At 42.3% G+C, this 24,827-nt stretch overlaps 1 protein-coding gene across 2 annotated transcripts; it reads left to right on the top strand.

Moving 5' to 3' along the window:
- Window positions 1–2,040: 2,040 nt before the first annotated feature.
- On the top strand, window positions 2,041–17,494 carry LOC146494688 (deoxynucleoside triphosphate triphosphohydrolase SAMHD1-like). 2 transcript variants are annotated; one of them, XM_085146164.1, is made up of 15 exons: window positions 2,041–3,424; window positions 3,785–3,945; window positions 4,682–4,797; window positions 4,962–5,035; window positions 5,671–5,817; window positions 5,903–6,003; window positions 6,124–6,232; window positions 6,320–6,411; window positions 6,504–6,619; window positions 12,323–12,456; window positions 14,821–14,850; window positions 14,936–15,001; window positions 15,162–15,266; window positions 15,359–15,487; window positions 15,648–17,494. In XM_085146164.1, the coding sequence occupies exons 1-15, from the start codon at window positions 3,341–3,343 to the stop codon at window positions 15,669–15,671; spliced, it is 1,488 nt and encodes a 495-aa protein (XP_085002290.1). In that variant the 5' UTR covers window positions 2,041–3,340; the 3' UTR covers window positions 15,672–17,494. The 2 variants fall into 2 exon arrangements, with proteins under 2 accessions (XP_085002290.1, XP_085002289.1); XM_085146163.1 differs by having other exon boundaries at window positions 15,359–17,494.
- Window positions 17,495–24,827: the final 7,333 nt, after the last annotated feature.

The following is a 24,827-nucleotide window of genomic DNA, read 5'->3' as shown; positions in this document are numbered from 1 at the left end:
CGTCACTCGGGAGATCTCGGAGTGCTTTACTACTATTGTTTAGTTCATAAGCAGATTTGGTAAGTCAAACTTTGTTTCATTTTTTTCTCTCAAGGTGTTTATTCATCTCGTATACCTGTTTCTAAGATACTCTCATGTAGCTTTGGGTTTATGTCCAGGCTCAGTGGGCTTTTTCTTGTATTTTAAGTGATTTCATGTTTGCCAACTTTACTCACAGGAGAGTTCCAAGATTAATTGATCAAAACTCCGAATTGTGCAAAAGAAATTGTGTAAATAGTTTTGATGTTAAAATGAATACATGTCATACTGTTGCAGTGCTTAACACATTTATTAGACCAGCTGTCATTAAAAACAAGAAAGCACAAAAATTGTATTTAAATCTGTCAAAAACTTGTTTAAAACTAAAAGTCAAAGTCATTAAACTGAATTCATGTTTTATACCCTTATTTTGGCCTGCACACTGGACCAGTCTGAGAATTCAGAAAATAATCAATAATTAATTTGTCAAATGTACATGTGAAGATTTGTGGATAACAAAAATAATTATATTGTATCATTAAAAATATAATTTTAATTAAGGGGCTTGTGCTTGCCAGTAGATGAAATACATACTGGACACTTTTTTGCTGTGAATGAAATCATATTAGAGTTTCTACCAAATCTAAAAATGTCCACACAGCGTCAGTGAATAGAACTGAAATGAGATTTGCATTTAAAGTAAAAGAAGGTAAAGCATCATCCTCTTTCCATGTGCAGCTGAAGACCAAGTCCCCTGTAGTGATAGCACTAATCTAATGCATTTGAAAATAGAAAATTATAATATGACAAGATTTAACATCTCTTTTTTCTAATTCATAAAGAAGTTAATGGTTATGTGTCTCTGTCATGGTTAGTTAGTCTATATCAATACAAAAACACATCAATACAAGAACTCAGAAGGAACAGTACACTGTGGCATAAAAACCATTAGTAAGACTTAAAAATAAGAAAGAGGTTTGCCTGGGCCATGAAATGCCACCAATGGACTGCTGAATAATGGAAGGTGTATGGACTGATGAATCAAAATTTGAAATCTTTGGTTCTTAATGCAGGATTTTTGTATGCTGTTGAGTAGGCAAAAGGTTGGTACCTTACTCTGTGGCATGAAATGTCAAACATTAAGAAGGAAGAATGATGGTTTGGGCCTTTTTGTTGGATACAGGTGGCTTTTACAGAGTGAGAGACATCCTGAACCAAAATGGCTACCATAGCATTCTGCAGTGGCCTCTGTTATGTACCTAGTTGGTCAGGGGTTCATCCTACAGCAAGATAATGACCCAAAACATAAGTCCAGGCTATTACAGATCTATCTTAGGAAAAAAGAACAAGAAGGCAAGCTTGACAACATGGAGTGGCCAGCACAGTCTCCAGATTTAAACCACATCAAGCTGGTTTGGAATGAACTGGACAGAAGAGTGAAAGCAAAGCAACCCAGAAGAGCCACACATTTATGCAACAGTTAGGAAGACCTTTCTGAAGAATATTTGGCTTCTGATGTAGAAAGAAGGGCATGAATGCATTCAACTGTTATATCTGTTAAAGGCAGCTACTTTGATGAGTCAGAAGATTAGAAAACATTTGGTTTGTAAATAGATTCTATGATTTCCTTTTTAACTTAAAAAGTTGTTTATTTGTTCTGTGCTTTCATTCAGAGAACAATGAGAAACTGAAGTGTCAATAAAAAACTGGAAGAACTGGTGAGTTCTCATACTTGACCAGTATTGAAAAATTACAAATATGCTGCCGTAGGCCCCGGTCTGGAAGGGCCTGGGCTCCCTTGCCTTGGTGGATACCAGAGGATGGGGGTGCCTACTGGGGTCAGCGGGGGAGCTGGCCCTAGGGAGGGGCATCCTCCCTTCTTTTCCTCCCCATCCCTGGCTACCTCCCTCTTCCCGCTCCACCACACCCACCCAAACAGGTAGGGCCTTGGGGTGCGGGTGTGTCACCAGGGTGCAGGGGAGACGTCCCCCCCCCCCCCCCCCCCATACTCTATACCCTGGACCCAGGGTATAGAGTATGTTTGGGGAGTGTGATTGTGTGTACATGTCCATTTACGTTTATCCCTACGTTGGGTGAGTGCTGAGTGTTTGTATATGTGTGCATGAGGGTGGGAATGCATGTCTGTGTCTGTGTGTGCCTGTTTGTCTGTGTCTATATGTCAGGTCGGGTCTTAGACTCCACCTCTCTGGGAACTCCCAGGCCCTCCTAAGTGTGGAGGCCTATCTCCCCCCACCACACTCCCTGCCGGTGACTGATGCCCTCAGGGGTCGGTGCATTGGTGGTTCTTGGTGTCCGGGGCTGGGTGCTCAGGTATGTACCAGCTCACTCCCGGTGGCTACTTGGCGGGGCCTGGCGCCTGTTGCTCGGTCAGGCCTCTTCCGGGGCGCGGGGGGCCCTCAGGCCTCCGGCCTCTGTGCCTGCGGCTCGGTTCACTCTGGCACAGCTGGCTGCCGGCAGAGCCGGCGGGCACGCCGGTGCAGCCCACTCTAGCTTCTGCCCGGTGGCTACTGGGTGACCCCTCGTCTGGGGATCCTCAGCCCTTCCCATGAAGGTGGCACGGATGCCCCTCCGGTGGTCCTCCTTGGGCTCTTGCACTCTGGGGCCTCTGGATGTCTGGGGCCTGGATCTCCTCCATGCCTGCTTCATGCCCTGGGGGACAGGGCTATGGCTCTCCACATCCTCTTGCAGACCATTACATGGGGAAACCATTTGAATACAAGCGCGCCGATCCACACAGGTGTGCACACGGGTGTTCACTGTTCGTAGACTTAAATCACACCTTTCTTGGCTGCTACTTCAAAGCACATTGTGCGCTGTCTGTCCTGCGTGCTGCACAACAACATTCAATATTTAATATTTACTGCTGTTTACACTTAGCTAGATTAATGCGATGGTGTTGTGTTTAGTATGTTGCTTTGGTTTTTTTTGCTTGTTTTCTATTCTTTTTCTCTCAACAGGTGATCCCGGAGATATTTTTTTCCCCCCCTTTCTCACTGTCCCTCTCCCCTTCTGTTTTTCTTTTCCTTCCTCTTTCTTTCTCCCTTTCCTATCCCTCACTCATGTCTGTCCCGTCTGTAACAACTGAAAATAAAATAAAATAAATAATAAAAACAAAGGTTGATCAAATGGACCAATACGGCAATGCCATGATGATCCATTTGGCAAAATAAATCCATTGGGTATCCTTGTTGGTCTTCAGACAACAATTCTGACGGCTAAAGAACCAAATGGGACAGGCAAAAAAAAAAAAAAAAATTACAAATACACATTCATTGACTATTTCCTTTCATATCCAGAATGCATGATGTGCAAAACTGTAATCTTTGGTCATTTAAACATTTACAGCACTATGGAGAAGCACTTGAACATCAAAGATTTAAACAAGGTGATGTCACATGAAATTATCTTATATAATATGGTCTTTGGTGTGTGGTCTAACTTACTGTTGTGATTAGCAATATGAAAATGTGAATTCATAATATATGTGTATCAGATTTGTCTATGTAAGATATCATTTGATGATCTTTTTAGGGAAATCCCATCTTTATATTAAACTCACCTTAGACATAACGTCAGTAGGCTGGCCAGCTGCCAGTGCCTTGGTTAAAGGCAAGGTGACAGAAAATTTGACCTAGCATGAGGCACAGTGTTTACTCACCAAGAAGTGAGTGCTGAACGAAAATCTGAGACCAAGCCCTCCAAAACCCTCTAAGCTTCTCTATTTTTTTCCTTTCTCTTCACACAGGTGTTTAATGATCCCATCCATGGCCACATCGAGTTACATCCACTACTTGTCAAGATCATAGACACACCTCAGTTTCAGAGACTACGAAACATTAAGCAGCTTGGGGGCGGTTATTTCGTTTTTCCAGGAGCATCGCACAACCGCTTTGAACACTCAATAGGGTATGTCCATGTTGGGTTTGTGTTTTATTATTGTCATTTATGCTTAGAAGTATATAATTTTTTGTAGATTGATAGAGGTTTGATCCTTAGCAGTCTGTAAAGACTCTGTGTGCCTTCCAGAGTGTTCTGGCATCTCTCAAAGTCATGAGAGAGGTCATACCTTCTCTCTCTGATTTATACTATAGGAGGACACCTACTCTGTATCTGTTTAATTATAAGAGCCCTTTGTTTAGGTGGACCGCTGGACTCCTGGCACCAGCTTTGGGGAGTCTTCACAGGGTCACATCTTGACCCCCCCCCCCCCACACACACACACACACACACACACGCATGCCTATATGTACACACAGACAAGGTACTCTTTGTTCACAGGTATGCCTGTGTAAAATGTCATATGTTAATGACCTTATGCATAGTCATGAAACTGCAATAAAGAGCTGTGTTACGAGGGAGCAGACGAGAGCAACTGGGGTCAAGCAAAGGAACGGCGCTCGTCACAGTTCTCGCCCTTGTGCACGAGTAACACAAAGAACTTCGTGTTACTCGTGTTACTACAACAGCAAAAGCAAGACGTCTTGCTTTTGCTGTTGTAGTAGAATTGTCTCGTTCCAGCGGTGGGTCTGTGCTAGACAGACCCAGCAGTCCACATACACTAGTAATACTTTTCTTTCAGTGCTGCATGATGAAATGTGTGTGTGTGTGTGTGTGTGTGTTTATGTGGTTTTTGGTGATACAGGGTGGGACACTTAGCAGGAGAACTTGCAAAAACTCTGAAGCTGAAACAGCCAGAACTCGACATCAATGAACGAGATGTCCTTTGTGTGCAAATTGCAGGTCTCTGTCATGACCTGGGTAAGTGCTGCACGTCTTTCAACTAATAGCATCAAGTTTATAATACTAGCCAGTGTAAAATAAGACTTGGTAAAATGAAAAAGGCAAATGGTCAGTGTATGTGTGAACTATAACAGGAGGCATTAATTATTATTATTATTTTTTACATTTGTTTCTCCATGAAGGACATGGACCTTTCTCCCATCTTTTTGATGGAATGTTCAACCCCGAAGCAGATCCAGAACATAAAGACTGGAAGGTACGAAAAAAAAAATTTCTACTGTGAGACGCGACATAATGGCCACCCATAAAAATGAAATATATTTGAAAACACTGTCAGATGCCATCTTGAGGAAATAAAGTACACATGGCACTAAATGATAGAAACAACACAGTGTTAACAATTGTCAGCACATCAGCCAAAAAAATAAAAATCTTATTAGGCTAAATCACAGCTGACAAGGAAAAATGCTTGTCAAAGGATAAAATTTAATGTGTCTGAGCAACTTTTTCTGTAACACAAATCATCTCAGTGGCAAAATGTGTTGTCTTGCAGTAATAACATTATTATTTGATGAAGGATCTTTTTCTCAAACTTTGATTCTAAACTGATTCTGAGTTTTTAAATCAGTCAAAGCGTCTTTAATTTGCAAACATAAACAAACATCATTTTCTGCTAGAAGAAGCCATACCACTGTTATGTCCACGCTCATCATGTCTAACTCATAAAAGTTGAGAACTTCTGGTTAAAACTGGAATACTGACACTAATTACCTCTATTAACAGATGGTGATGTGCTCAAATTTGATTCTGTATGTTGTATCTGATCATTTTAAACTTTCAACCATTTGAATTCTGTTCTTAATATAAACAGTAATAATGTATCTCTTGCAGCATGAGGATGCCTCTTTAGAGATGTTTGATCATCTGGTGGTGGCGAGTGGTCTGGCACAAGAGATGGAGCATTATGGACTGATACTCCCACCTGACCTGACATTTATCAAGGAGATGATTAAACCTCTAAAGAGTGATGACGCTGAGGTACTGGTCAGTTACTGTCTGAATATTATGAAACCATTTGTTATTGTCTCTGTCATGAAGGTCAATTCTGGTGTCGTCTTCACAGTGGCCGTATGAAGGTCGAGATGAGAATAAATCCTTTCTCTATGAAATTGTGTCAAACAAGCAAAATGGGATTGATGTGGACAAATTCGACTACTTTGCCAGGTGGGACTTGTGTTGATGACAAACTCAGTATTTCTATCTACAGCACGTCTTAAAGGTGTTTTGGAGGGTTTGCCATAATAAATATAATTAAATTTCTGTATTTCCTCACTCCTATCTCAGGGATTGTCACCACCTGGGCATCCGGAACAACTTTGACCATCAACGCTTCATCATGTTTGCCAGGGTGTGTGATGTGAATGGGAGGAAGCACATTTGCTCTAGAGACAAGGTGTTGATCCCTGCTTTTTATCAGTTTTTAATGAGTAATTCATTATCTGATTGGCTGTAACTAAACTATAGGCGATGGTCTCAACAGGAAGTGGCAAACCTGTATGACATGTTCCACACAAGGAACTCTCTCCACAGAAGAGCCTACCAGCACAGAGTAACCAAGAGTGTAGAAATTATGTGAGTACCAACTGTGTAATTCTATTGTAAGACAACATTTATTTCATCTACAGAGTTCCCATAAAGTCATATACTGGGTCTTTTTTATCCAGGATCAAAGACGCCCTCTTGAAAGCAGATCAGTACATCCTGACTAAAGGTTCAGGAGGAACAATGCTCTGTCTCTCCAAAGCTAAAACCGACATGGAAGCCTACACAAAGCTGACAGGTAGTGGAAAACATGCTCTACATATTTCCTTTTAAAAAATACTGAAATGTCTATACATACATGTTCTGTCAAATGATTTGTCTTACTTTGAAATAATTCTACTATCTCATTGATTTTAAGTGTTTTCAGTGCAGAATGTCTAGATAGATAGAAGTTGTTGTTGTTGTTGTTCTGTCAAGTAAGCCATTCATTTATAAATACCTTTACACATTAAACAATCCAACCCAGTATCACACCAAAATGTTTGCTGGCCCACCGTGTCTATTTCACGCCTTGCCTATCCAAAACATGAAATGCACATACATGCAGACGTTGCATTGCCAATAATCTTATATTTAAATTCAAGAATTCGGTAGTGAACGAAAACATAAAGGTGCTTAATTGTCAGAAACTATTAAAGAAGGTGGCTAATATGTATGTAAATTAATTAACAAAATCTGTTTAAATCAGAGGTGTCCAAACTCCGGCCCACGGTCCATTTTTAATTGGCCCGCAAGTAATTTTATAAATAGAATAGAATATGGCCCGCACTTGAGTGTATTGCACTTCTTAGTTTTAACACCAGGGGGAGCTGCTGTTGATCAAGGCAGTTGCTCCACCAAAAAGGACAATCACAGAAGAAATGTTACTAAACATGGCAGAACCAAAGAAGCGAAACGTAGAAAGTGAGTGCAGATAATTGATCAACAAATTGATTTACTCTGCCTTACAGAAACCTGGTTGCAGCAGGATGATTATGTTAGTTTAAATGAATCAACACCCCCGAGTCATTCTAACTACCAGAAATCTCAAAGCACAGGTCGAGGGGGCGGTGTGGCAGCAATTTTTCACACCAGTCTATTAATTAATGAAAGACCAAGACAGACTTTTAATTCATTTGAAAGCCTGATGCTTAACATTGTCCACCCCAGCTGTGAAACTCAGAAACCAGTCTTACTTGTTATCATCTATCGTCCACCTGGGCCTTACACAGAGTTTCTGTCTGATTTCTCAGACTTTATATCTAATTTAGTTCTGAGCTCAGATAAAATAATTATTGTGGGTGATTTTAACATCCATGTAGATGCTAAAAATGACAGCCTCAACATGGCATTTAATCTGTTGTTAGACTCAATTGGTTTCTCTCAAAATGTAAAAGAACCCACCCACCACTTTAATCACACTCTAGATCTTGTTTTAACATATGGCATAGAAACTGAACATTTAACAGTGTTTCCTGAAAACCCTCTCCTGTCTGATCATTTCTTGATAACATTTACATTTATAATAATTGATTACGCAGCAGTGGAGAGTGGACTTTATCAAAGTAGATGTCTTTCTGAAAGCGCTGTAACTAAGTTTAAGAATATAATCCAGCCACTGTTATCATCGTCAATGCCCTGTACCAACACAGAGCAGAGCAGCTATCTGAACGCTACCCCAACAGAGGTCGATTATCTTGTTAATAATTTCACCTCCTCACTACGTACGACTCTGGATACTGTAGCTCCAGTGAAAACTAAGGTCTCTAATCAGAAGTACCTGACCCCGTGGTATAATTCTCAAACACGTACCCTAAAGCAGATGACTCGTAATCTGGAGAGGAAATGGCGTGTCACAAATTTAGAGGATCATCATTTAGCTTGGAGAAATAGTTTGTTGCTTTATAAGAAAGCCCTCCGCAAAGCCAGAACAGCTTACTACTCATCACTGATTGAAGAAAATAAGAACAACCCCAGGTTTCTCTTCAGCACTGTAGCCAGGCTGACAAAAAGTCAGAGCTCTGTTGAGCCAACCATCCCTTTAACGTTAACTAGTGATGACTTCATGAACTTCTTCACAAATAAAATTTTTATCATTAGAGAAAAAATTACCAATAATCATCCCACAGATGTAATATTATCTACAGCTACTCTTAGTTCCATTGATGTTAAGTTAGACTCTTTTTTTCCAATCGATCTTTCTGAGTTAACTTCAATAATTACTTCCTCCAAACCATCAACGTGTCTTTTAGACCCCATTCCTACAAAACTGCTCAAAGAAGTCCTGCCATTGATTAATTCTTCGATCTTATATATGATCAACCTATCTCTAATAATCGGCTATGTACCACAGGCCTTCAAGGTGGCTGCAGTTAAACCTTTACTCAAAAAGCCATCTCTAGACACAGCAGTCTTAGCTAATTATAGGCCAATCTCCAACCTTCCTTTCATATCAAAAATCCTTGAAAGAGTAGTTGTCAAACAGCTAACAGATCATCTGCAGAGGAATGGTTTATTTGAAGAGTTTCAGTCAGGTTTCAGAGTTCATCACAGCACAGAAACAGCTTTATTGAAGGTTACAAATGATCTTCTTATGGCCTCTGACAGTGGACTCATCTCTGTGCTTGTCCTTCTTGACCTTAGTGCAGCATTCGATACTGTTGACCATAATATTCTATTAGAGCGATTAGAACATGCTGTAGGTATTACAGGTATTGCACTGCAGTGGTTTGTATCATATCTATCTAATAGACTCCAATTTGTGCATGTAAATGGAGAGTCCTCTTCACACACTGAGGTTAATTATGGAGTTCCACAGGGTTCGGTGCTAGGACCAATTCTGTTTACATTATACATGCTTCCCCTAGGCAGCATCATTAGAAGACATAGCATACATTTTCACTGCTATGCAGATGACACCCAGCTCTATCTGTCCATGAAGCCAGATAACACACACCAATTAGTTAAACTGCAGGAATGTCTTAAAGACATAAAGACTTGGATGGCCACTAACTTTCTGCTTCTTAACTCAGATAAAACTGAGGTCATTGTACTCGGCGCTGAAAAGCTTAGAAATATGGTATCTAACCAGATTCTTACTCTGGATGGCATTACCTTGGCCTCCAGTAACACTGTGAGGAACCTTGGAGTCATTTTTGACCAGGATATGTCCTTCAACGCACATATTAAACAAATATGTAAGACTGCGTTCTTCCATTTGCGCAACATCTCTAAAATTAGAAATATCCTGTCTCAGAGTGACGCTGAAAAACTAGTTCATGCATTTATTACTTCCAGGCTAGACTACTGCAATTCATTATTATCAGGATGTCCAAAAAACTCACTGAAAAGCCTTCAGTTAATCCAAAATGCTGCAGCAAGAGTACTGACAGGGACTAGAAAGAGAGAGCATATTTCTCCTGTTTTGGCTTCCCTTCATTGGCTTCCTGTTAAATCCAGAATTGAATTCAAAATCCTGCTCCTCACATACAAGGTCTTAAATAATCAGGCCCCATCTTATCTTAATGACCTTGTAGTACCATATCACCCTATTAGAGCACTTCGCTCTCGCTCTGCAGGCCTACTTGTTGTTCCTAGAGTATTTAAAAGTAGAATGGGAGGGAGAGCCTTCAGTTTTCAGGCCCCTCTTCTGTGGAACCAGCTTCCAGTTTGGATTCAGGAGACAGACACTATCTCTACTTTTAAGATTAGGCTTAAAACCTTCCTTTTTGCTAAAGCATATAGTTAGGGCTGGACCAGGTGACCCTGAATCCTCCCTTAGTTATGCTGCAATAGATGTAGGCTGCCGGGGGATTCCCATGATGCATTGAGTTTTTCCTTTCCAGTCACCTTTCTCACTCACTATGTATTAACAGACCTCTCTGTATTGAATCGTATCTGTTATTAATCTCTGTCTCTCTTCCACAGCATGTCTTTATCCTGTCTTCCTTCTCTCACCCCAACCGGTCGCAGCAGATGGCCGCCCCTCCCTGAGCCTGGTTCTGCCGGAGGTTTCTTCCTGTTAAAAGGGAGTTTTTCCTTCCCACTGTCGCCAAAGTGCTTGCTCATAGGGGGTCATATGATTGTTGGGCTTTTCTCTGTATCTATGAAGCGCCTTGAGGCGACATTTGTTGTGATTTGGCGCTATATAAATAAAATTGAATTGAATTGAATTGAATTAGAAAAATTCAGACACGGTGGGAGAGTGAATATTTCTTCAAAGAATTCAAGGGGAAGTGTGTCTGTTTGATCTGCACTGAAACTGTGGCAGTTATGAAAGAGTATAATGTACGACGTCATTATGAAACCAAACATCAGGCCTATGCATCCTACACTGGTGCTGATCAAGAGCAGAAATTAAAGCAAAGGGTAGCTCTCCTGCAGGGTCAGCAACAGTATTTTTTTCGTGCTCAAAAGGTCCAGGAAAAGGCTCCAATAGCCAGCTATGAGGTTGCCCAACTCATCGCGAGACATGGCAAGCCTTTTTCAGATGGAGACCTCATAAAACACTGACTTGTTAAAGTCACCGAAATAATGTGCCTGGAAAAAGTGCAGGACTTCAACAACGGCAGCATGTCCAGAAATGCAGTTGTGCGATGCATTGAAGACTTGTCAGCCAACATTAAACTGCAACTGTCTGATAAAGCTGTGCTTTTGATTTTTACTCCATCGCATGCGATGAGAGCACCGATGCCACAGACACTGCACAGCTGCTATATTTTTGTGGGGAGTTGACGAGAGCACGAGCACTGTAGGTGAGTAAAAAATATATTCCACAGTACCTGTGTGTTAATGTGCAGGTACGCATGCTTCAAATATCAATAATGCGCATCAATTCTGTCACTACCCTGCTTTTGCACACCACTTTCTTATATGCGTTTTTCTTGTTAACACACAGAGTACACACCGCTGTGCACAGCGCACGCACACGCAAAGTCAGCTGATCTCATCTGATGCAGATTTGCTCCTTGATCAAGTGACATTTGTCCAGATTTTTGCCACGAGTGGCGTACGATCAGCACCGCAGCTGGATGGCCCGATTTACATACCCAGCGCAGCTGATACTAACCAGAATAATTTACTAAAATTATATGCACTCCTGTTAAGTCCAATTCAGTCTGTTAATGTTGATAAAGGTTTCAAACGAACGTTAATAGATGTGTTGCTAAGCCTAATAACTTAAATAACAAACTTGAAATGTACCCGTCCCATTTTCCCCTTTATTGTTTTTCTCTGTGCTGTAAATCTTCTGTCTAAGAAGAAATCTGAGGCTGCTGTTCTGAGAATGAGCTACCAAAGCTTTTTCTGAATAAATCAATAAAGATCCATTTATGGAAAGCTGTGATGAAGGCAGTTTTGTCTTTAATTATATTCAACAATATAACATATTCGACCACTTTTAAGTGATTTTTCTAACTTTAATACACTAAAGTTAAAGTTAAATAACTAATTTCTAGTAAGTGGCCCAGCCCCTCCTATATTTTTATGTATGTGGCCCTCAGTGAAAAAAGTTTGGAAACCCCTGGTTTAAATGTTTACCAATGATTATTTTCATGTTGGTTTGAAATCGAAAAAAAAATCTCACTCTGCTGTTACTGCAGTTTATTGCAACTTACTGCAACTTCTGCATTTGTGTTTTTTTCACGCTTTGGAGATGCACGGCATGCAAAAGACACGGTTGACTGGCGTGTCTATTACATGATTTGCCATGATGTCAGGTTGATTGTTCAGTTTGACGGATACGTCTCTACTAGTTTATAGTTAACTTTAAATTTATTTAAAATACTGCAGTGTTACTAATGCTTTGCTTGCTTTATTGCTTGCATATTTTGTTTTGTTTATTAATGTTAATACATTTTTTGTGTGTCTTTCTTTATAAGACATTACTGATGAACTTGTGAATGTTTCTTTGGTTTACTTGAATTGACCTGATCTTAACTTTATTTGTCTGTTTACTCTGCAGATCAAATGATTGAAAGAATACTCCACCCGTGTTCTTGTTCAAATGAATTCACTCCCTCTCCTCTGGAGGAAGCAAGGATGATTCTGCAGAGGATCATGTCTCGAGACCTGTACCAGTTTGTGGGTGAAACCAAGGTGTGCAATCAGGGCTGGACTGGGACAAAAATTTGGCCCAGGCTTTTTTGGCCCACCCACTCCAAACACATTAAATGTCACAAATCTCACATCTCAAAACTCTCTCTCGCTACCGTCACAAAAATTACCCTTCTTCCTAAACAACAAATGCCCCATGTTGCCATATGATTTTTTTGATTGGTTGACATGGTACATTTTTCCACCAATAGGAAAGGGGTGTTTTTTATTTTATTTTAAATGAATTGTTATTTGTTTGGTCATAAGCAGAGAGTGCTTGCTAGTGCTGTCCTTAGACCTAAATGTGACAATAGTATTCAGGAAAAAAAAAAAGCGAACATTTTTTATCATGGCTCTGGTTTTACGTGTTCTTGTCAACACAATTTAAAAATTGGTATATAGTCTGAATACCTCACTTTAAACACACAAATGGACACTGAGGCTTGTCTTGGGTTCACATAACATCTTGTTGCTATGTCATCTTAAATTGGTCATGTGATTAGTTTACCATGGTTTACTACTTTAATACTCTCAGCCAATCAGCAGCACTTGAGCAATTGTTTCGCCCCCATAGCTCCCGGTAAGCTGTAGACAGCTTCAACTGTCTTTGTGTTTACAAATAGTAATGCGTAATCTAATGAGTTAGATTACTAATTACTGAAAAATGCTGTTATTCTCATCACTGCTCTTCTCTTCCCCACTTCTCCACAGCTGGTGTGATAACGGTGCAGCAGCTAACATAGTGGTTAATTTGACACATTTTGCTGCATCTGTTAGTTTATTTTTATCGTTTTCTCTCAGGTGTGGACCAAAACAACTGCACCAAGACCCTTTGGCCCCATCAGATGATCTCATGACTCATCGAGTGACACAACTGACCAGTCAATTGGTGGCATGCGGTCTGACCACATCACATTTTAGTACCTGCTCAATCGCTTTGAATCCTGACTGAGCAGGCGCTATTTTAGTACCTGGTACAAGGTACTATGACCTAATAGAAAACCTTGAAAACTGTGGCGAGTAGATCCAATTAGGTACTAATAAAAAGGGGCTTTTGGAGAAGGTTCGTTTATGGTATGAACATAATTCAAACTCGATCCCAACAGACTACCAGGTGTACATTGAGAGTTTGAACTAAAAAACTTCTATAAGATTTACAATAAAAAAAGGCAGGAAATTACTGTAGATGTGCAAAGGCCTGTACAGGCTAGTATCTAGCTGTAAAATAAATGGAAATTGTCCTCCGGGAAATTCCTCCGGGAACTGCCTGCATACTCCCGCCACATCAGGACTGATATTGTCATGCACCAGGAGGAATCCAGGACCAAATGCACCAGCATAGGGTCTGTAAGCGTGGGACTTCAACCCAAGATCTGTTGCATAACCTGTAGAGGTTTGTGTGTCTCTCCATGGATATGGCTCCCCAGACCATCACTTATAAACCCTCAAACTGGTCATGCTAAACAATGTTACAGGCAGTATCACATTTTCCATGGCTTCTCCAGACCATTTCACGGCTGTCCAATGTGACCCTTTCTTATGTGTTAAGCTCTCATCTGTGAAAAGTGCAGGGTTCCAGTGGTAGACTTGCCATTTCTGGTATTTAATGGCAAATGTGTGGCGCAAAAGAGCAGATACTGCTCTGGATTGGACCTTCTATGGCCCTTTCCTGCTCTCCTAGAGTTACTGCTGTTAATGCCCTGGATTCTCCTCCATTGTCTTGAGACTGTACTGGGAGACACAGAAAAAACATCTGGCAGTGGCATGTATTAATCCTGGAGGATATGAACAGCCTCTGTAGGGACCATGTATTGCCTCAGTCTTCCAGTAGTGACACTGACCCTTGCCAAAAGCAAAACTAGCCAAAAGCACTGAGCCAGCCTGACGCAGGGCTTATGCAGAGAGACAGACAACCATACCCACCTGCGGGCAATTTAGATTCCCCACTTAACCTAACCCCACGACTTACATGTCATTGGACTGTGGGAGAAAGCTGGAGTACCTGGAGAATACCTCCAAAAGAACATTAAACTCCACACAGAAAGGTCCCGGCCAGATGGTGAAGTTGAACTCAGGACCTTCTTGCTGTGAGGGAACAGTGCTAATCACCACGCCACTGTACTGCCCGATGTTCTCAATATTTGAGACAGAGTTAAGCTGAATTCATCGTAGCTGATTTTGATACCATTTTGAAACCATTTAAATCCAAAGTGAGTCATTCATAGTCACCTAAATAATAGCTTATTAGCCCAGTTTAACCTGCATTTTATTTTATTGCAAGAAAACATCTAGTTGATTACAATATTTGTGGTGTGTGAGTGCGCTAAAAAAGAGAGAGATGATGTGACTCTTCTCTCCCTTTCTCAGCTCAAGAAAGAAGACCAAGAGGAAATACAAGTAAGAGTGAAAAGTGATTATAAAAAGAGATCAGCAAAACAATGATAACACAATGACCGCACATGTTCTCTCCTCCATCTGTCAGAAGATGAAGGACAGCTTGGAAAATGAACTCGTTAAAGTCATTCCAAAAGACAACTTTGAAATTATTGTGAGTTTTTATTCTAATTATACTCAGTAATTAATCTTCTTAAAATCTTGGCTTTTTTTTTTTTTTTTTTTTTTTAGTTAAATTGTGTTGCCAACCTCCACTGAGTCATAATGTACATGTGAACATAAACACAGGCTGGTCTGTCACACTCTTCTTGTAGGTTGTCACTTTGGACTATGGGATGAAAAACAAGGACCCCATCAATACCACATATTTCTACACTAAGGCTAAACCTACTGAAGCATTCAAGATTTCCAGAGAACAGGTCAGAACTACTGCATGTCTTTGCATGAGCTGTGTGTTCTTTCTGTAGATGTCTCTGTAAATTAGCTTTTATGTTACTGTCCTTATTGTCAGGTGTCCAAGCTTCTCCCAGTGTGTTTTGCTGAGAAGATCCTCAGAGTTTACTGTAAGAACTCAGCGAGTCTGAGAGATGCTAAGTTCTGCTTTCAAACCTGGTGTCACGAAAATGACTTTCTAACTGAGGTAACACTTTATTCTGTTCGATGGCAGTGACAGGCATTACCATGTTACAAGTAATGCGATGAGAACATAAACAAGAAAGCTGCAGATAAACCTGCATAACCTGTCAGAGCCTTGAGTTCACATTATACTTTTGTACTAATGAACTTGTCTGTATCTGCAGGATCGAGACAGAGCAACTCCATGAAATGAAGATGTGAAACAATGAGAGATTTATTTTTTTGTGTTACTGCAGAGATTTAAAAACAGGTAAATCAGCAAACTAAAGTGGTTTGATGAATAAACTATTTATGACACATTTTCACTATAATCAAACTGTATAGCTCAACTTGGCTCAAAGGTTTAGATAAAGGCTACTGCTGTTGTGATTTGCTCATTGTGTGAAAAATCATTATTTATTATATAACAGGCCTCTAGATGAAAATTTTACCAAAGGATAACAGAATCTTTCTGCCGTTTCCTCTTTAGATTTGTTTACTGCTGGTTTCTGATCAATTCAAAATAAAGTTTCTTTTCTCTTTGTGTGTTATTTTTAAGTAACAGCTCCTAGAACATAAGAAGATATGATACAAATACTATATTTTTTAAAAATTGCCTAGATTTCACTTTGCTCCTTATCCTTGCTGGTTACTGTTGGGAAAAGCATCCAGAATGCAAAACCTGATGTAGCCGGGTGGCAAAAGCTCTCATTATGAAACCCCAGTCACCAATCCGACATAACAGACACTTATAGCAATTCACATTGTGTGTGATTTTTCAGCGTTCCCTACTGGGGTAAGTAGTTTGGGTAATAAGTCTTATTGTTCAAAGAGATAAAGCCCATGTGCTGTTAGCCCCATTGCCACAGCTGAGGTTCAGAGAAGATTGAAACCTTTGTAAACTTTGTAAGAATGGAAAGATTACAATAACTGTGTCGAAGGCTGCACAGTGTCACAGGACAGCCACAAAAGCTTTTGGCACACTTTAGATAGTTGTGCTCCAACTTACGAGCAAACCAGGTGAACTGCAGTCACAAAGTTGAGAAGAATCTTTATAACACATGTATCAGACCACAAGTGTTTGTGTAACATGTTTTTGTTGTAAAATTCCTTTGTTTTGTGGCTGGAGTTCACTTATAAGCTACTGGCTAAAGCTCGTGGATGGATTCTTCCCAGGAAACAAAGTCTTAAGCTGCACTCATTAGCCATTGTCTGCAGTTAAGGAAGTTACCAGTAATATGTGAATTTGATGCAGAAATAAGATGCTGTAACATAATGTTACAGATTACAACTTACTTTTAGTGGTATACTGACATTTTCCACTGACTATACATCTGGCAATCACTTGAAAGAAAAAGAAGGAAAAATATGTTAAGTGTGATTTAGTGAACATCACAGTAGAACGCAGTCTAAATCATTTACACAGCCAATCACTGTGATCTCCTGGACAGCACTGACAAGATTAAAAGTACATTTGCACTATGACTGAAAATAGCACCACTGATGAACAATTGGCTATGAAGTCAGTCTCTTGCTCATCATCAGCTGCTGGCTCTGCTTTCACTGCTCTGAGATCAGTAATGATTTGGACTTAGTGTGAAAACACAGCTAGCATTAGCATGCACACAATGCGTGTGTGTGTGTGTGTGTGTGTGTGCACGTGAGTGAGTGTGTGTGGATGTGTGTGTTTGTGTGACTTCCTGCTGATCACAAAGGGTCATCTTCCCTCACCCAGAAGGCATAGCATACATTTTCACTGCTATGTAGGTGATACCCAACTTTATCTATCCATGAAGCCAGATAACACACACCAATTGGTTAAACTGCAGCAGTGTTTTAAGACATAAAGACCTGGAGGACCTCTAACTTTCTGATTCTAAATTTTAATAAAACTGAGGATTTTGTAAATGGCCCTCAAAATCTTAGAAATATAGTGGCTAACCAGATTCTTACTCTGGAGGGCATTTTCTTGGCTTGCAGTAACACTGTGAGGAACCTATCAAGCCACATGTGTTTTGTAACATGTTTTTGTTGTAAAATTTCAGTATTCCTGTGTTTTGTGGCTGGTGTGTATTTACAAGCTCTTGGCCAGAGGTAGTGAATGCCAGGTGCTGGATCAGTAAAGTGTGTGGCGCTGATATTATATGGAAAATCAAAAACTGCTACAACCATCAGAGTGTCTCGGTGTCATCCAGGTGAGTAAATCCCAAAAGGTTCATTCTGTTCATCTAGCATATATTGCAAGTGATTTCTTTGCACAGTGACTGAAACAAACCCACTAATTAAACAATGGGCTGTGAGGTCAGTTTCTTGATCATTAATATGCAAATTGTCATGACTATTGATCAACAGCCACTGATTAACCACTGATTTTGTTCAAATAAAATATGAAACTCTCATATGAGAAGGATGATGTAAATATACAAATGTTGATAAATAAATATGCAGTGAGTCCAAGCATCAAGTTAAGTGTACAGATGACTTGTTTAAAACACGTGTAGGAGCTCAAACAATTGGTAAAACAAGTCTGAACAATGTTGGACACGCCCAATGCATGAACATAAATAGCAGTTAAAAACTGGAAACACAGGTCGAACACAACACGACGGACCTTGAGTGATTGTTCCACAAGTATTTCTTGTTTTATACTCAAGTCTTCCTCATCATCATGTTTTCTGTTTCCTTTTTTGTTGTGAAATCAGACACAACTTAAAGGTGCTCAGGAGAATATTTTCATAGCCATTCAATCAGGTGAAGAAACTGCAGAAAGCTGAAGAAAAAATTGGTTTGAAAGAGTAAAAGGAAAGGCAAACTGATTACAGCTAGCTACAACTAATTTTTCAGTGATTATTTTGTACTGTTGAATAAGCAGAATTGAACAAAGTTGGACAGACCTAATGCATGAACCAAAAAAAATGATGTAGAAAAACTGGACACACAGTATTAATACAACACTTAAATATTTAGGTACTGAAGACACCAAGTGAAGTGTTTCCAGCGTAATTTGTCCCATTCTTACTGCAAACAAGTCTTAAGGTGGGCAACAGTACGGGGTCTTCGTTGTGGCATTTTGTGGTTCAAAATACGCCACACATTCTTTATTCGAGACAGGTTTGTCAATTTCCACAGCTATGGGCCAGTTATGTTTACAGTTGACATTTTTATTCATTGATTTCGCACACAACCATTAGGCTGGGCTATTTAGATGCTTTTCTCTTTACTTATGTTAGTAAAATGATCAGGGATCTAGGGAAGTGGTCACTTGCAATGTTGAACCTTGAACAACATTAATTATGATGATGTGGGAACAACACCAACACGAGGATATCAGACCCTGCTGGCAGGCACGACCCTAAAATGAGTTCTATTTTTAAAAGTGTTGACAAGAGAAAGACAATGAGCTGCCTAGTTAGTTAGGATATTGAAGCTGTACCAGTCTGTTGTGGTAAAAGGAGAGCTGAGTGTAAAACCGAAGCTCTGAATTTACCGGTTGGTCTAAATCCTTACCCTCACCTATGGTCATGAGCTCTGGGTAGTGACCGAAAGAACAAGATTGCAGATATAAGCGGCTTTGCCTGAAGGGTGGCTGGCAAATACCTGGCCTGTCTCCTTTAGAGATAGGGTCAGGTGTTGGGCCATCTGGGAGGGCCTCAGAGTAGAACCGCTGCTCTTCCACATCGAAAGGAGCCAATTGAGGTGGTTTCGCATCTCACTATGATGCCTCCTGGGTGTGGTGTTCTGGGCATGTCCCAGCGAGAAGAGGCCCCGGGGCAGACCCAGGACACACTCAAGAGAATCATCTATCTCTTGGCTGGCCTGGGAACGCCTTGGTGTTCCCCCGGAAAGGCTGGAGGAGGTGGCCAAGGAGCGGGAGGTCTGGGTTTTCTCTGGTTAGGCTGCTGCCCCTGCGACCTGGCCCAGGACAAGCAGAAGAAAATGGATGGATGGATGTCACTTGGTGTTCGCTCGCTCTGTGGTATAGTATCACTTCCTGTTCCTGCTCAAACACAGTGGTGTTTCTGAGTAGCTTATTTGCTTAGCAGTTTAATTAACAACTTTTAAATACATTCTTTTTTCATAGTATAATCTTCACGTGCTTCATCCGAAGCACACTTTCTGTGTACTCACTACCTAATTTATAGCCAAAGTATTCACTCACTGTCTCTGTACTGTTTCGCTAGCTTAGCTGGTAGCCGACTCGTTAGCACCATGGCTACTTCACCTGTCCCTCCTGCACTTTCTTGCTCATTGTGTCAGATGTTTAGTTACTCCTCGGCCTCCTTTAGCAGTAATGATATCTGTAACAAATGTAGCATATTTGCAGCTCTGGAGGCCAGGATTACTGAACTGGAGACTCGGCTTCGCACCCTTCACTCACCCTTAGCTAGCCAGGCCCCTGTAGCTGGTGCAGCCGAAGATAGCGTAGGCCCCGCTAGCTGTTCCCCGGCAGATCCCAAGCAGCTGCGGAAAGAGGGCGGCTGGGTAACGGTGAGGAGGAAGCATAGTCCTAAACAGAAGCCCCAGGTATACCACCAACCCGTTCATGTGTCTAACCGTTTTTCCCCACTCGGCGACACACCCGCTGGGGGTCAAACTCTGGTAATTGGTGATTCTGTTCTCAGACATGTGAAGCTAGAGACACCGGCAACCATAGTCAATTGTCTTCCAGGGGCCAGAGCAGGCGACATTGAAGGAAATTTGAAACTGCTGGCTAAGGGTAAACGTAAATTCAATAAAATCATAATTCACGTCGGCAGTAATGACACCCGGTTACGCCAATCGGAGGTCACTAAAATCAATATTGAATCGTGTGCAACTTTGCCAAAACAATGTCGGACTCTGTAGTTTTCTCTGGTCCCCTCCCCAATCAGACCAGGAGTGACATGTTTAGCCGCATGTTCTCCTTAAATTGCTGGCTGTCTGAGTGGTGTCCCAGAAATGATGTGGGCTTCATAGATAATTGGCAAACCTTCTGGAGGAAACCTGGTCTTGTTAGGAGAGATGGCATCCATCCCACTTTGGATGGAGCAGCTCTCATTTCTAGAAATATGGACAAATTTATTAAACCCCTCAAAATATGACTATCCAGAGTTGGGACCAGGAAGCAGAGTTGCAGTCTTTCACGCCTCTCTGCAGCTTCTCTCCTCCTGCTACCCCCCCAAAAACCCATCTCCATAGAGACTGTGTCTGCTTCCAAAAAGACAAAAAACAAACTAAAAACCAGCAACAAACAACTTAAACATTTACAAAGAAAGAACAATACAGTATCCACATCTGAACCAAAGAGTAAAACAGTGAAATGTGGATTATTAAATATTAGGTCTCTCTTCTCCAAGTCTCTGTTAGTACATGACTTAATAATTGATCAACAAATTGATTTACTCTGCCTTACAGAAACCTGGTTGCAGCAGGATGATTATGTTAGTTTAAATGAATCAACACCCCCGAGTCATTCTAACTACCAGAAATCTCGAAGCACAGGTCAAGGGGGCGGTGTGGCAGCAATTTTTCACACCAGTCTATTAATTAATGAAAGACCAAGACAGACTTTTAATTCATTTGAAAGCCTGATGCTTAACATTGTCCACCCCTGCTGTGAAACTCAGAAACCAGTCTTACTTGTTATCATCTATCGTCCACCTGGGCCTTACACAGAGTTTCTGTCTGATTTCTCAGACTTTATATCTAATTTAGTTCTGAGCTCAGATAAAATAATTATTGTGGGTGATTTTAACATCCATGTTGATGCTAAAAATGACAGCCTCAACATGGCACTTAATCTGTTGTTAGACTCAATTGGTTTCTCTCAAAATGTAAAAGAACCCACCCACCACTTTAATCACACTCTAGATCTTGTTTTAACATATGGCATAGAAACTGAACATGTAACAGTGTTTCCTGAAAACCCTCTCCTGTCTGATCATTTCTTGATAACATTTACATTTACAATAATTGATTACACAGCAGTGGAGAGTGGACTTTATCAAAGTAGATGTCTTTCTGAAAGCGCTGTAACTAAGTTTAAGAATATAATCCAGCCACTGTTATCATCGTCAATGCCCTGTACCAACACAGAGCAGAGCAGCTATCTGAACGCTACTCCAACAGAGGTCGATTATCTTGTTAATAATTTCACTTCCTCACTACGTATGACTCTGGATACTGTAGCTCCAGTGAAAACTAAGGTCTCTAATCAGAAGTACCTGACCCCGTGGTATAATTCTCAAACACGTACCCTAAAGCAGATGACTCGTAATCTGGAGAGGAAATGGCGTGTCACAAATTTAGAGGATCATCATTTAGCCTGGAGAAATAGTTTGTTGCTTTATAAGAAAGCCCTCCGCAAAGCCAGAACAGCTTACTACTCATCACTGATTGAAGAAAATACGAACAACCCCAGGTTTCTCTTCAGCACTGTAGCCAGGCTGACAAAAAGTCAGAGCTCTTTTGAGCCAACCATCCCTTTAACGTTAACTAGTGATGACTTCATGAACTTCTTCACAAATAAAATTTTTATCATTAGAGAAAAAATTACCAATAATCATCCCACAGATGTAATATTATCTAAAGCTACTCTTAGTACCATTGATGTTAAGTTAGACTCTTTTTCTCCAATCGATCTTTCTGAGTTAACTTCAATAATTACTTCCTCCAAACCATCAACGTGTCTTTTAGACCCCATTCCTACAAAACTGCTCAAAGAAGTCCTGCCATTGATTAATTCTTCGATCTTATATATGATCAACCTATCTCTAATAATCGGCTATGTACCACAGGCCTTCAAGGTGGCTGCAGTTAAACCTTTACTCAAAAAGCCATCTCTAGACCCAGCAGTCTTAGCTAATTATAGGCCAATCTCCAACCTTCCTTTCATATCAAAAATCCTTGAAAGAGTAGTTGTCAAACAGCTAACAGATCATCTGCAGAGGAATGGTTTATTTGAAGAGTTTCAGTCAGGTTTCAGAGTTCATCACAGCACAGAAACAGCTTTAGTGAAGGTTACAAATGATCTTCTTATGGCCTCTGACAGTGGACTCATCTCTGTGCTTGTCCTTCTTGACCTTAGTGCAGCATTCGATACTGTTGACCATAATATCCTATTAGAGCGATTAGAACATGCTGTAGGTATTACAGGTATTGCACTGCAGTGGTTTGTATCATATCTATCTAATAGACTCCAATTTGTGCATGTAAATGGAGAGTCCTCTTCACACACTGAGGTTAATTATGGAGTTCCACAGGGTTCAGTGCTAGGACCAATTCTGTTTACATTATACATGCTTCCCCTAGGCAGCATCATTAGAAGACTGTGGCTGGAATAAGGCACGGCGGGTCCAGGGATCAGCGTTTTGTGTCATTTTATTTACAACACCTCACACACACACCACCACCACAGGACCCAGTACGATATTTAAGTCGGCGGGGTGTGATTGCGGATGCCGTACAGGTGCGCCCGCCTCCTCTGCACGGCACCGCAGGCCACGCCCCGCCACACACCCCCATCGCCCGACTGAGGCCGGGAACCATCCGGCTGAACCTACTCCCCCCACCGCAAGCAGGAGAGGGGATCAGCCCGGACCGTCGGCGCCCCCGGGCCCTGGCCAAGCGACGGGGAGTCGTGAGCTTAGGTGGCCGCCCGCGAACCCAGCAGCGTCGGCGAAGCTGGTCCGGAGGTCGGCCGCGTGGCAGGTGGACTCAGCGCGGTCGGCACGGACGTGCGCCCCGGCTCGCAGGCGGCTGGGCAGTTGTCCGGCAGGCACCGGCCTCTGGTGGAGGTGAGGCCGCTCTGCTCACCCCGCCGACCTCGGGCTTCGGTGGCGCGGACTTCCTTAGCACAGGCCCCTCCGACTTATCCCGCGGCTTCTCCGCCCCGCCCGGTGGGAGCGGCTCCTCGGGCGCCGCCGCCGGTGCCGTCTCTCCCGGCTGGAGCGGCTCCTCGGGCGCCGCCTCCGGTGCCGTCTCTCCCGGCTGGAGCGGCTCCTCGGGCGCCGCCTCCGCCGCCGTCTCTCCCGGCTGGAGCGGCTCCTCGGGCGCCGCCTCCGCCGCTGCCTCTCCCGGCTGGGGCGGCTCCTCGGGTGCTGCCGCCGCCTCAAGCAGCCCCTCGCTTGGCTCCTCTCCCTCCAGCCGGCGCAGACCCTCGCCCGCCTCGTCCTCCGCCTCCGATTGGAGCGGCTCCTCCACCGCTCCCGGCAGGAGCAGCCCTTCACCCGGCTGTTCCTCCTCCTCCGGCAGGCTCGGACCCCCGCGTGACTCGTCCACCACCTCCGGCTGCCGAGGTGCCTCCACCGCTTTACCACCGTCAGTATACCCCGGTGGGGGTGGCGGCGTCGAGGTCGCCCAGGCCTGGAGCAGCGCTGCCAACTCCGCCATCCTCCCCAGGTGGCGTTCGCTCTCCCTCCGCAGCTCTTCCTGTTGGCGACGCACCGCCGCCGCCTGCTCCCGCTGGGTGGCCGCTATTTCGGCCACCATCTGGGCCAGCTCCTCCCTTCCCTGGCTCCGGTAAGGACCCGCCATGCCGCCTCCTGGGTTTCGGCACCACTGTGGCTGGAATAAGGCACGGCGGGTCCAGGGATCAGCGTTTTGTGTCATTTTATTTACAACACCTCACACACACACCACCACCACAGGACCCAGTACGATATTTAAGTCGGCGGGGCGTGATTGCGGATGCCGTACAGGTGCGCCCGCCTCCTCTGCACGGCACCGCAGGCCATGCCCCGCCACAAAGACAGAGCATACATTTTCACTGCTATGCAGATGACACCCAGCTCTATCTGTCCATGAAGCCAGATAACACACACCAATTAGTTAAACTGCAGGAATGTCTTAAAGACATAAAGACTTGGATGGCCACTAACTTTCTGCTTCTTAACTCAGATAAAACTGAGGTCATTGTACTCGGCGCTGAAAAGCTTAGAAATATGGTATCTAGCCAGATTCTTACTCTGGATGGCATTACCTTGGCCTCCAGTAACAATGTGAGGAACCTTGGAGTCATTTTTGACCAGGATATGTCCTTCAACGCACATATTAAACAAATATGTAAGACTGCGTTCTTCCATTTGCACAACATCTCTAAAATTAGAAATATCCTGTCTCAGAGTGACGCTGAAAAACTAGTTCATGCATTTATTACTTCCAGGCTGGACTACTGCAATTCATTATTATCAGGATGTCCAAAAAACTCACTGAAAAGCCTTCAGCTAATCCAAAATGCTGCAGCAAGAGTACTGACAGGGACTAGAAAGAGAGAGCATATTTCTCCTGTTTTGGCTTCCCTTCATTGGCTTCCTGTTAAATCCAGAATTGAATTCAAAATCCTGCTCCTCACATACAAGGTCTTAAATAATCAGGCCCCATCTTAT

This window comes from Neolamprologus multifasciatus, chromosome 20 (assembly GCF_963576455.1).
Source record: "Neolamprologus multifasciatus chromosome 20, fNeoMul1.2, whole genome shotgun sequence".
NCBI classification, from domain to species: Eukaryota; Metazoa; Chordata; class Actinopteri; order Cichliformes; family Cichlidae; genus Neolamprologus; species Neolamprologus multifasciatus.
This window is presented reverse-complemented; position numbering and strand designations above follow the sequence as displayed.

Bases quoted from the DNA above. Each gene is read 5' to 3' on its own strand.
- LOC146494688 (XM_085146163.1), top strand. From the start codon at position 3,341: ATGATGTGCAAAACTGTAATCTTTGGTCATTTAAACATTTACAGCACT. The intron at 5,818-5,902 runs GTACTGGTCAGT...TCGTCTTCACAG, and splicing joins TAAAGAGTGATGACGCTGAG to TGGCCGTATGAAGGTCGAGA. The intron at 12,457-14,820 runs GTGTGCAATCAG...TCCCTTTCTCAG, and splicing joins AGTTTGTGGGTGAAACCAAG to CTCAAGAAAGAAGACCAAGA.